Source organism: Pinus tabuliformis, chromosome 4_1 (genome assembly GCF_031772625.1).
Source record: "Pinus tabuliformis cultivar Carrire ecotype Pingquan chromosome 4_1, CPIR1, whole genome shotgun sequence".
Classification (NCBI taxonomy): domain Eukaryota; kingdom Viridiplantae; phylum Streptophyta; class Pinopsida; order Pinales; family Pinaceae; genus Pinus; species Pinus tabuliformis.
In genome coordinates this window covers 912,752,192-912,764,637 of record NC_142303.1, presented here as the reverse complement: position 1 = coordinate 912,764,637, position 12,446 = coordinate 912,752,192, and the positions used below count along the sequence as shown (strand labels likewise).

Sequence of the window (12,446 nt, the reverse complement as noted above, 5' to 3'; positions counted from 1 at the left end):
CTGACGCGGGCACTGCGCGAGCCTCTGCATCACCTCCTCTAGCTCTGCGTCACTCCTGCAGTTGCTTCTCTACAGCGAATTTTTTGGATCTCTCGACTGGTGTCTTCAGTCTCCTATGATTTGCAATGCTCTGATACCATGTGAGAATTTTTGAATCTACACATCAGAAATCCTATTGCAATCACTGGTTTATCATCTCCTACTTGTTCTTTACATTCAACAAGTTATTTAATTACTTAAATAGTGATGAAAAACACTATTGCAGCCTACACATACATACAGATCATGAACTGAAATAAACTGAGACAATCACACAAGGGACACCGTTATTTTTGGACAATCGTCCCCAGAAAAACCCAATTTGGGAAAACCGGTGCAGCATATAGAGGGTTTGTATTATTAAGCAGATTTTTGAATACAACTAGGGTGCCAAATCTGGCTCACCCAACAGAGAATAAACCTAGCAGAAGTACCTCTATCCGAAGACAGATATTTTGGCAATTCCAGCAACTGGATGATCAAACCCCACAGATGACAATTGTTGTTCCCAGTGCTGGGCAGCGATGGCTACTCCAAGCTCTGCACTGGAACTGCGTCACCTCCTCTAGGAGTTGCGTCACCCTCCCAATGAGCCTCCCTTGCTCAGAAGTCGATATGCTGAACTGTTGCTCTCTCTGCCCCACAGAAAACCCCAGCGCTGCCTCTAAGGAACTGCGTCAGCCCCTCTAGCTTCTGTGTCACCCTCTCTGGAGTTGTGTTGTCTCTCCTGTTGTTGCTCTGCCTCTCTGCTATGTATCCTCGGCCTTGGACTGAAGTCCCTCTGTCGAACTACCCCTCTCACTGCAACTCAGATCACTTAGCTCGACTTTCTCAACAAACCACGCCCCAGAAAAATCGAACTCTTTGATCTCTTGGTGTATCTCCAACTGACCCTCAAGCCTCCTCTTATACTTTTCCTGTTGATGAATCAACGGTCGTGATCTAATCTCTAATCAATGGCTAAGATTAAAACAAGCTTGATCCTCGTCTCAGAACCTTCTCGCCCATATTTTTATTAATACACATTAATATTTTTATTTTCTTAAGTTTAGACTTAGGAACTCATTAAAAATATTAATTATTTTATTAACTCCTCATCTGGGTGGAATTTCTCCAAATGATTTCTGGGTTCTTGAAATCTCATGTGTTCTAGCCCCTCCACCAAATTTCGAAGCTATACAACATCCGATGCTACCTAAAATCAACATGAGAATTCAAGATAAGAATAGTCCTAGTGGAAAACACACTGAGAACCCGAGTGGGGTATGTTCCGAGAGAGACAAGGATGAGGGTGTCTATACATCATTGGCCTCGCCAGCATTGAGCTCAAATCTTGTGGAGAGATACAGTTGTTAGTCAAGGCCTTGCTATGTGACAATGCTAATTGATATGACGCTAAACAGATGGGTTACCAATCCAACTCTTCTTATGAGAATTCATCAAATTGAGAATGTCCAAGTACCTTGCATGGATTATGAATACCTCTCTAGTTAAGAGGGAGTGTTGAAAAGTGTAACTAGGTTCGGTCTTCATAATGGCATGTGTAATTGTGATTTTATGTAATCGATGCAAAGAAGAAAAATAAAATTATTATTGTAATGATTGTCTCATGGGTTTCATGAGCATGGAATTTTATTTTTAGGTAAGGCTCCCATTGTGAGCCCTTAGGATTAGTCATAAAGTCAAATTGAGTCAATGTCATGTATGAAGAACCCTTCTTGGGCATGTTGCATATTTGTATGAGTCATTACATTAAAAGAATAAAAAGACCCTCCAAGACCAAACTAAAGCACCTCATACAAGTCGGCTTCAAGAAGGAATAATGAAACGTATCCAGAAGACATGTCGGCTCACCCACAGTTCAGGTCGACTTAGTTGATGGGCAAACAACTATAAATAGGGCAGCTCAGCTTCATTTCAGAGACAGAATTCCGGTCAAGAGGAAGTCTACAATAAGAAGTGCGAGAATCACCCAGAAAGGAGTCTCATAGCCAGCGAGAAGAAGGAAGGAAGAGCGAAGGTGTTTTAGGTTTGTTTTAGGGTTGTTCTTATGTCACACGTGTGAAGAAGAGAGGAATCATCTGCTACAGGAAGGGCCGAGAAGATTACAGTCATCTAAGGTAATCATATTGGGAGAAGAACAAGTCAAAGGGAAGTCGAATTAAGCAAGGATTCTCTATCCTAAGCGAAGGAGTCAAAGAAAGTGACACTTACCAAGCAGTGCAACTAGGGCTTCTGAAATAGGCCGAGAAATTGCAGTAAACCGAAATCTAAAGTGTAGCCGAGAAGTAGACGGAAATTCAACAGTTTGACTAGCGTTGACTCAAGGAAGAGAAGGAAGCTTTGTGTTTTGGTCTTGGAGTGGAAAATAGGTTAAGGGTCTTTGGTCTTGGTATTCGTCAATTGAAGTCTCTATAAGAAGAAGAATTTGTTCGAGTTTTCCTCTCAAGTGGGAGAGGTTTTGACCCTGGCTGATAACCTATATCCTATGTCTCTTGTCTCTTTATTGTTTATGCATTGATAGTTGTTTGATGAAGAAGAATGTTAAAATTTGGGTACCAGAGGACAAGTGGTTCCCTAAGGCTTTGATCTTTGGCCTAGGGAAAGTGTCCAAATTTATTTTTTACTTTTCTCCTAAAGTGACTTATAAGTGGTAAAGTCAATTTAATTTAAAAGTGACTTTATAAGTGGTAAAGTTACATTCTAATTTAAAAGTGACTTTATAAGTGGTAAAGTTACATTCTAATTTAAAGGTGACTTTATTAAAGTCAATGAAGAATTAGAAAGTGAAAAAGTGACTACGGAAATAAAAGGCTAAGTGGGTCTCTATTTAAGTGGGTGAGTTAAAAAATAGAAAGTGAGAATTAAATGCACATTTATTCTCATCCCTAGAAGAGAGAGCAAGAAAAAAATTTCTGAGCAGCGAGGAAGTGAAGTAGAGCAGCAAGAAGACATTTTAGAAAATCTGGACAGCAGCATTTATTGGCACACATCTCAAGGCAAAACTGTACAGCAGGAGCAAAGCATAGATATCGAGGAAGAGGGACAACACAGAAATCGAGGAAGAGAGACAGCAACAACAAATTTCGAGGCAAACGTACTGCTAAAATCCCTACGGTCCGTACAGCAAGTTCTAGGCACATTTTTCGAGGCAGGCGTACAACATTTAATGTTGTTGTATTGCTATAAAGATTTCTATTTTGCTTGTTTGCTGATTGGCATGATTTTCGAGGTGGAGTTCAAGCACGGAAATCGAGATAAGTTGTAATTTGTGGTTGCTTGAATTTTTACTGGTATTTCAATTTCTCTGTAAAAGCATTTTCAGAAATAACGAGCTCTCAAACTAATTTTCCCCAAGAGTTGTAGGGGGTTTTTCCAAGGTCACATTGACCAAAAATCACTGTGTTATTTTCTGTGTGGGGTTGTCATAATTTTGTTGTGTTATTTTCTATGTGTGGCTGTCATAATTTTGCTGTGTTTTATTTCTGCAATTTCAGCAGTTGTGAAATCTCTAAATTTGTGTTTTCAGAAAATATTGTCATTTCCAGATTTTAGAATTTTTTATCATGCTTGGATTTAAAACTAAATGCATGGAGTGATAAGAAAAACTGATAACCAGAGTGGGGGTTGAAATTTCTTCAAAGAACACTATAATAATCTGATGAAAAAGAAGATCCTAATCTAAAGAATTAAAAAGCATTCACAAGCAGTTATCTAAAGAAAAGAAATCACCTAATTACTATGCCCTAGATTTCTCAACACTAAGTACAGCTGAAGCTGAGTACATTGCGGCTAGCATGGCTAACTATGAGGCAGTTTGGCTGAGAAAGTTTTTTGGGGAACTACTTGAGCAAGTTCCAGACACAACAGTTATATATTGTGACAATAAGAGCAGGATTGGTCTCACAAAAAATCATGTGTTTCGTGACAAGTCCAAGAATATTGAGATCAAGTATCACTACATCCGGGATATGGTGCAGAGAGGAGCAGTGAGGCTCCATCAAATCTCCATTGATGATTAGATAGCTGACATTCTTACCAAGCCTTTACCGAAAGGAAAGTTCTCAATTTTTAGAGAGCAGCTTGGACTTATGGACATGACCCTTCGGGGAAGTCGTCATAGCTGATTGAGAACACTGAGCTGCCTTTCCCCCTGTCAGAGCTCACATAATTAGGGAATGATGCCGGAAAGCTCCTGAGAATGAGGGGCCTCTTGTGTAGTGTGTGCCGCAAGAGTAGGCCTCAGTATGCATCCGACCCACAATCTGGGACGTGGGAAGAGCCACCTATCTGGCAAATAGGTGTAGTGAGACTTGTCTATGATGCAGGTGTTCCACCACTTGACATTGGTTGTGTTTGATTCTTGTCTATGTGACTTGTTTGAGTCTTGTCGATGTGATGCCTGTGTTCTATCACCTAATTTTTAGAGATGAAAATTGGTTGAGTGTAATCCTTGTCTATGTGACATGTGATGATTCTTTCCTTTCCAAATTTGTGTCAAGTGGATGATTCTTCTTTAGATTGTGACTTCATTGTTACAGATGTTACATAGCAGAGTTGAACTGAGATGAATGAAAGAGATCAGAGGAAGCAGAGATCTTTTATGCAGAAAGAAATTCCTCCCTAGCTAAGAGGGATTGTTAAAATTTTACAGCTCAAGAATGAATTTCTCCTAGAAGAAATCATATCTTTCAGTTATGTTTGAATCACCTATAATAAAATTCCATTTCTAACAATTCTAATATGACTTTCCATAAATAGTAAGTCACATCTCAATTTGGAAGTGACTTTCCAAAAATAGAAAGTCATGTCTAAATGCTAAAGGATGATCTTGACATATGGAATCCATTTTAAAATCAAATCAATCATGATTATATAAGTCAAGAATTAATATTTTTATCCTTACTAATATTATTATTATTATGATACTATTATTTATAAAATAGTCTAAAGTCATTCATCTTTAATGGATTAATAAAAACAAATTCTCTCATGAGATAAGTAAATTAAATTGAGAATCTATTACTTAGCAAATTGAACCTCTCTCTTGCAATAAAATAATAACTCCACACTTATGAGAATGTAACTCTCCCTCACTAATTCAATGTATGGCAAAAGTGTAACTTCTCTTTAAATGCACTTGTAACTCCCTCATTCAATTCAATTTGTAACTCTCGCCAAATATTTTATCATGTCTGAGTGTAACTCTCTCTCTCTCCTTAATTCGAATTGTAACTCCTCAAGACATGTGTATCTCTCTCTCTATTCTTGAGATGAGTTATACATCCTCAAGTAACTCCTCCCTCGTGGAATTCGATTCTCCTATTATTGGCTCAAGTATGAATTCATTTTGTAACTCCTCTCATTTCTCATATATTTAAACAAGAGCAAGTGAGAGTTGGTGTAGCATGTTCATTGTAAAGAATGAGAGCTAGTTTTAGGTGTGTGTAAGAGATGTGTGAGAGCAAGTGAAGAGTAAGAGAAAGGGAAGAGCTGGAGCAAGTGTGAAGGACAAGATCTGATCAAGAGAAGGAGAAGATCTTCGAGCAAAGAGCAAGAGCACTTTACTTGCAAATTGATCAAACATTGGTGAATTTATTCATTCTCATTCTCTTCCTCTCTCTCTATGTACTCTGCTGAACAATTGAAGAAATCTAATAGAAGAAGAATCATTTGGCTTTTCCCCATGTGGGTTTTTCCCTGGTTATTGCCCTAACTCTTAGTGTCTCATATTTGTGCTTGGTTGTCTTCATATGATCCTTAAGTTTATGTTCTATCTACAACTGTTGATCTAAAAAGTTGTGAAGAAGAAATCTACATTCTAAGCAATTGTAATAACATAGAACATTCAATTTTCTGCAAAGTACATTCAATTTTCTGCAAAGTATATGCAACTTTCTGCATAGTACATTTAGCTTTCTGCTAAGTACATTCAGTTCCATTCAGTTTTCTACAAAGTACATTCAATTTTCTGCAAGTACATTCATTTTTCTACATAGAACTTTCAAGTTTCTACAAAGAATTTTTTAAATTTCTGCATAGAACTTTCAGATTTTAATACCACTGTGCATTAGTTATACATTGGAGTTAAATATACATGAAGACTTATATGTGTGCTTTATCAGCTTGATATCCATGTATCAAGATTGCATTGTATGATAATTTGCTAGACAACTAATTTTTTTTATATTTGGAAACTTCAATAAGTTGGGATTGGTCTAGTCTTGCCAGACTATTGAATCTTTATTTTTGCTCAAGAAATGGCCAAACTTGATGATGTATTAGAACTGTTGAATATTCTAATACATTCCACTAAAGATGAGATGGTAAAAATCAGCAAGGACAATCTTTCTGATAGTAGAATCTATCTACAAAATGCACAAGAAAAGATTGATTTTTTGCAGCTCGAATTGCAACTACAGCAAGATGAATTAAAGAAGAATGGTCATTCTAAACTAGTTTTTGTTCAAAACAATCTTCTATTTGAGTATGAAGTTGACCCCCATCAGCAAGTAGAAATTGATCATATCAATGAGCCCATCTTAGGCACAGACTTGCATAAAGATGCAGAAATTCACCCTATACTTCCTAAGTCAATCATCAGACCTTGGGAAGAAATTGTCAACAACAAGCACAAAACTGGTCTTGGATATGACAAGGATGTGTCCTTTCAAGTTCCAAACTATTCCAAGCCAATCAAATTTCAATGTTGGATTTCTTCAATACAACTCATCTTCACCTGCTCCTCGTCCACAACCAAAAATTGACAAATGCCAACATTGTGACAGAGTTGGCCATGTGAAAGATCATTGTTTTGATCTTCACCATTGTATGCATTGTGGTAAGCACACTCATCATTCAAACATATGCTTCACAAACAAGACTCCTGCAAGAACACAGATTCACCTTCGATGGATCGCTTCTTGGCATTGGGCTTCAATAGCCAAGAATATATTTCACTCATATCACAGAATTTGCTCTCGAGTATTGACGTGTCTTGCAGTTGAGTTTTCTTTGTCTTCTCACCTTGTATCTGACAAGGGGGGAATTGATGGTCATCTACAAGCTTCAAAGATAAATCAAGCAAGCCTGAGCCACAACCTAAACCTATTGCCTGAGCCTAGAGCTAGAGTCAGCCATACCCAGATTCAGAGTTGTAGCCAGAGACAAAGAAGCCCATGAGCATGCCTTTGGTTGGTGGCCTTCCTTAAACCACCGCAGGTTGAGACCTCCCTTTTCAAGTTGAGGTTCTCCCTTTTTCCACAGGTTGAGACCTCCCTTTTCAAGTTGAGGTTCTCCCTTTTTCTGCAGGTTGAGACCTCCATTTTCCAGGTTGATGGTCTCCTTTTTCAAAACATTAGGGACACTTCCTCTAGCAGAAGACTAACAACTTCTTGCCAGATTTGGAACTATTCTGGGAACTGCACTAAGAGTTCCTGTTGAGACCTCGATGGTCTCCCTTTTCAAAGCATTAGGGAGCACTTCCTCTAGTAGAAGACTTCAGCTTCTAGCTAGATTTGAAAGAGTTCCAGGAACTGCACTAAGCATTCTAGTGTTGGTGGTCATCCTTAAACCATCACCGGTTGAGACCTCCAATTCTCCCACTTTATACCATTATTTCAAGGAGAATAGTCAACTAATTGTTGCCATGCATCTTTGCATTTTTTATATTTCAGCTCTCTTCTTGGACTCATATAAACCCCTTCGGATTAAAGGCGGCGGGGGGGGGGGAGGAATGTTGGACACCTAATCCGCTAAGGGTTATGGTGTGGAATATGAACAATCATTGGACTCCAAGAGACCACTTGGAATATGAAAACCAAGGGTCATAAGACATTGTATTAATATGCATATCCTTGTGAATAAAATGCATTCAACGATTTATCATATCTTGTAGTATTTTGTGTGAAAGTTTAACTAAGTGCATGAACCATGTACTCAAATGGGAGGTCATAAGAACACCAACAATCCTCTGGGATCGTAGACCTGTATCCTGCACATCATAGACAATGTTGGAAGCATCTGTCCTAGGCTTACTTTTATCACCCATGTTTTCATCAAATAATAAAAACCATACAGATTATATATATATGCAATCACCTACTCTAACATGTGTATAATACAATGTCAAGTATCCAAGAAAGGGGTCATATGACTAGCCTTGACTAGATTAGGCCAAAGCTCGTCATCAAGTCTAGCAATGTAATAGTATCCCTCACCAACCTTACCATGGATCTTAACAGGCACGGGATTTTTATCTACCAATACTACCTCCCCAATTTTAAACTCTCTCTTAGGTTTTTGCACCCACTTCTTTTTAGGCTTGTAGTCTTTGTTATTAGGCCCTTTGAGGAGACACACTTCCTAGGAAGGAAGGATAGAGCTAGGATTTATGGATTTAGGCAACCTATCAAGATAAGGAAGAAGGCCAAGTTCCTCAACATGAGTTGGAAATTGGAGCTTTCTATAAAGAATGAATGGGGTCCCATCAGGTTGTAGGATGGTGGCATAAAATAAGTCCATTTTCTAGACAACAGCGTTCCCCATACATCAGGTATATCGATAACCACAACGTCCATGAGCAAAGATATGTCTTCATTCATGGCTAATGCTACTTTGAGGTCTTTGATGAGACCCTCAACGAGAATGGATCTAGAATCAAAGCCACATACATTCTTATAACGCCAGGTGATACTTAACTTGAGTTGTTTCATGACCTTTGGTGGCATGATATTTGCGAAAGCCCCTAAAACCACATGCAATTGTGGAGAAGAAGGTTATTTATGTTTAAGGTCAACAGGAATGGTTCATGGCCAAGATTGGTCTTAGTGAAGTGGATGTTTTGCAACATAATAGGTGGGTCCTCTTCATCAAGCCCTAAAGCTTTCTTCACTTGCCTTCTTTGGGATGGGATCTTTACAATCTCCTTTATGGGAACCAGCATGCTCACCTTACTCATAGCAGCGCTTGTATCAATGTCTAATTCCGCTTGTTTACCTTTGGTCTTGTGCTTGAGCTCCCCTTTAGGAGGATCCTTTTTGGTGTCATCCTTCTTAGGGGGATCCTCCTTGCAGGTTCCTTAGGAGGCAAATCCTTTCCCTTTGATGTTTTAGAGCTTGAGGAAGATTCTTTGTCATTCTTTCTAGAATATTGCAATCCTTTAAACCTTCCACTATCCTCCGCATTCAGTATAGGTTCATCTTGTTCTTCCTTAAGTTTTACTTCACTGATTTGAGGATGAGTATATGTGCCACCTAATATGATGTTGAAAGCTTGGGATTCATTGACTAGATTCATTTGCTCACCACCCTCCTCATCTTCACTTTCTTCACTAGAACTATCACTTTGATATTCATCGGAAGATGAGTCCTCTTGTTCCACACTGCATTAGTCGGGGCTAAAGTATTAGGGGCATTTGGTTGAGCCTTCTTACCCTCCTCATTATTCTTCTTGACAAAGACCTTGTTTTTATTCTTGAGGGGGGAAATTGGCCCTTTGCCCCTTTTCAAGAGTGGTGAATGTATTCATGTACATCCTATCCCTAGCATTCATATCATCATATATATTATCTAATTTCTTGTACAAGGTGACAACTACTTCTTCCACTTGGTCCTTGGCCTTGCTCTTTTTAGTTTCAACCTTGGCTCTAGGAAAATTGAACATTTCAATATGAGCAACATTTAGGTTTTTTTCGATTTCAATGACCATTTCCTTTGCCTCAGCAAGAGTTTTAGGCTTCTTATCTCTAAGTTGATATGTTAGGTGACCTTGGACTGCTTTGATGAACTTTTCAAGGATTTGGGCATCAGTAGGTTTGAGGCGATTAGGGATATCCCTAACAATCCTATCAAATACTTGGATGAAAGTTCTAATATCTTCATCTAGTTTCTTTTGTACATGGTAGAAATTTTCAATGACAAGGTTTCCATCAGCATCTGTGGCCCACCTTTTCTTGAAGAGGTCTTCAAATTGGTCAAAGTCACTAATGACTAATGCTAGCTGGAGAAAGGCTAATGTACCAATCCTTGACTTCTCCCCTGAATGTCAAAGCAAATAACATCATCACTACAACTTCATCTTCGATCATTCGACAACCCACCACCCAAAAGAAGTTCTCTACATGTCTTTCGGTAGTTTGATCAGCACTTCTTTTGAACTTTGGTAGCCATTCATGATATTTCTCAGGTAATGGGTGAGGAGCATCAGGAATTCCACTAAAGTTCAGAGGTTTGAAAGATGCCATATTACATTTCTTAGACCTAGGGGTTTGGGTTTGATTTTGAGTTTGATTTTGGTTTTGGTTAGCATTGGTATTCATGTTGCTAAGGAAAAGTTGCCTTGCAAGAGGTGTTGGACTGCTTGTGGGAGATTTACCAAGCTCAGCACTTTTCCTAGAAGTAGCTCTGGTTATAGGAGCTCTGTTTTCTTTGAGATCTTTATAACCAAACAATTTAGGAGTCGCCAGAAGATTATCTATGATGTCATTGGGAGATTCACCTCTTCAAATACATGACCAAAGAGGTAAACCTGCTTCCCTCCCTGGCAAGGGTGCCAAAAATGTTACCGCGCAATCTAGCAAGGCCCAGAGGAAGAGAAACCTAAAGGACAACTACTAGAATAAGTGAAAACAATGGGACAATGACCCATTGTCACCTCAATCAATGTCTTCTTCTCTTCCTAGGTTTTTCTTGGAAAGCCTTTAGCTTCCTTGAAGCATTGAACCATTATTGTCTCTCCTTGAATGGGCTTAGTGGAATCATGTCACATCTAAATCATTGACCTATTCATTCCAAGTGATTCCTTTCCTAAAGGGACTCCTCCCATCAGTGAAAGTCCATAGAGCAGGGGACCTTGACTGAAGTGACAGTCGGTCAGTGTCCCGTTGTTATTATTTAGTCTAGTAGTTGTCCTTTAGGTTTCCCTTCATTAGGGCCCTGCAAGATTGTGTGGTAACAAAACCAACAATATCTTCAACTAAATAAGTAGTTCCAATTTATCAATCTTTTCCTTAGTAATATACATAAAATTGTAGTCATTGGACAGTAGCCAAACTTACAATATGCAGAGTGGGAAACCTTCTATAGCTGTATTCTATAGTCATGACACTATTCAAGTGTCATAAAAAGTATATCTCTATTTTAATTAGCATTGTCTAGAAACATACAAAATTAACTGAATATTGCTACAGAATGTTACATATTTGAAATCCAGCTATGGACATAGAATGTAAATCAGTATATGTTGTAGATTTACCTTTTCACGATAAAGAGAAACAAGCTCAGATGGAACATAAAGCTTGCCTTCATCACCCATAACTGGATCACAAACTGGTCAACCAAATTCAAGAGTAAACAACAGAAATATGGAAGGAAACTTCAGTGGACATGAATCGCTATATTATATCTGCTCCTTGATAAGGAAACCAATCTCTATAGGCTACCTAATACAGGAAAATAATTATCTTCATGTCAATGCTATTATTTTTCACCATTGTAACTTGTATTATCCAAATCAAGTACTAACAATACTTTACCATATATCATGTCAGGATTCACAGAACGCAACTTCTCAACAACACGTAAAATTGTCTCCAAGAAAGAAACTGAACCAATGTACCCTGTGAAACCAGTACAACAAAAAATTATAGATTTCTAGTTTTAATACAAACTGTGTATAAGATTATAAAATGTCAATGATAAACTGTTAAAGTTGCAACAAAAAAAAAAAAAAAAACTGGAAAAGCTTTCACTGTCTTTCCATCACATTCTCTTTAAATTACTTCCTCTTGTTGAACCAAAATTGGACCAATCGACAAAGCAAGTAGATGCCATGTAAAATACAATACAACAATGGAAAAGTTTACAAGAAACAAGAGATCCACTGGTTTCAGAATAACCTGAAAAAGATCAGATCATGCGATCTTTTGACCATACCTGTTAATAGATGTGTATAGACCAGTAAGCCATTTGCTTCAAGGCCTTCTATTAAACTCCACAGCTCCTCCCCATTCAACACTTGTCCTCGGAACGTCGGGTATCCTGCATTCTCCTTGCTCATCAAACCACTGCTCCTCCTTCAGTCTGTAGGCCTAACCCTCCGTTAAAATTTCAAAAAATCTAGAATCTATATGAATATCCTACATAGAATACCAGGCCTCTTGAGTTGTAAGCCTAACCAAAGAAATCGTATAAAGGCTTGCCTGTGTTATTTGATAATTGTACTGAATTAATTGGGTCCACATCAAAACCCAGAAGCTGCAATGGAAATACAGCAGCTTTGTTTCCAACATATCCCTGTTCGGCAGCAAATTCAGTAAAATTCAATAAAAGTGAACTTCAATGAGTTGTTAGAAGTTTTCAATTACATAGATCGTTAGTCTCAAATTTGACAAAGAAATGTTCTATGGA

General features: G+C 38.2%; 1 protein-coding gene across 2 annotated transcripts in view; it reads right to left on the bottom strand.

The window, feature by feature from the left end:
- The window catches only part of LOC149179106 (pyridoxal kinase-like), a 338,385-nt gene that overhangs the window by 273,102 nt on the left and 52,837 nt on the right, over positions 1 to 12,446 (bottom strand). For both annotated transcript variants that reach the window (XR_016258247.1, XM_089420527.1), the window contains exons 3-6: positions 12,239 to 12,332; positions 11,973 to 12,077; positions 11,573 to 11,656; positions 11,293 to 11,366 (exon numbers count right to left, since the gene is read on the bottom strand). Coding sequence is in view for 1 of the 2 variants with exons in the window: in XM_089420527.1 (XP_089276653.1) it covers positions 11,293 to 11,366; positions 11,573 to 11,656; positions 11,973 to 12,077; positions 12,239 to 12,332 (357 nt within the window). In the remaining variant the exon portion in view is untranslated. The remainder of the gene's footprint in view (positions 1 to 11,292; positions 11,367 to 11,572; positions 11,657 to 11,972; positions 12,078 to 12,238; positions 12,333 to 12,446) is intronic.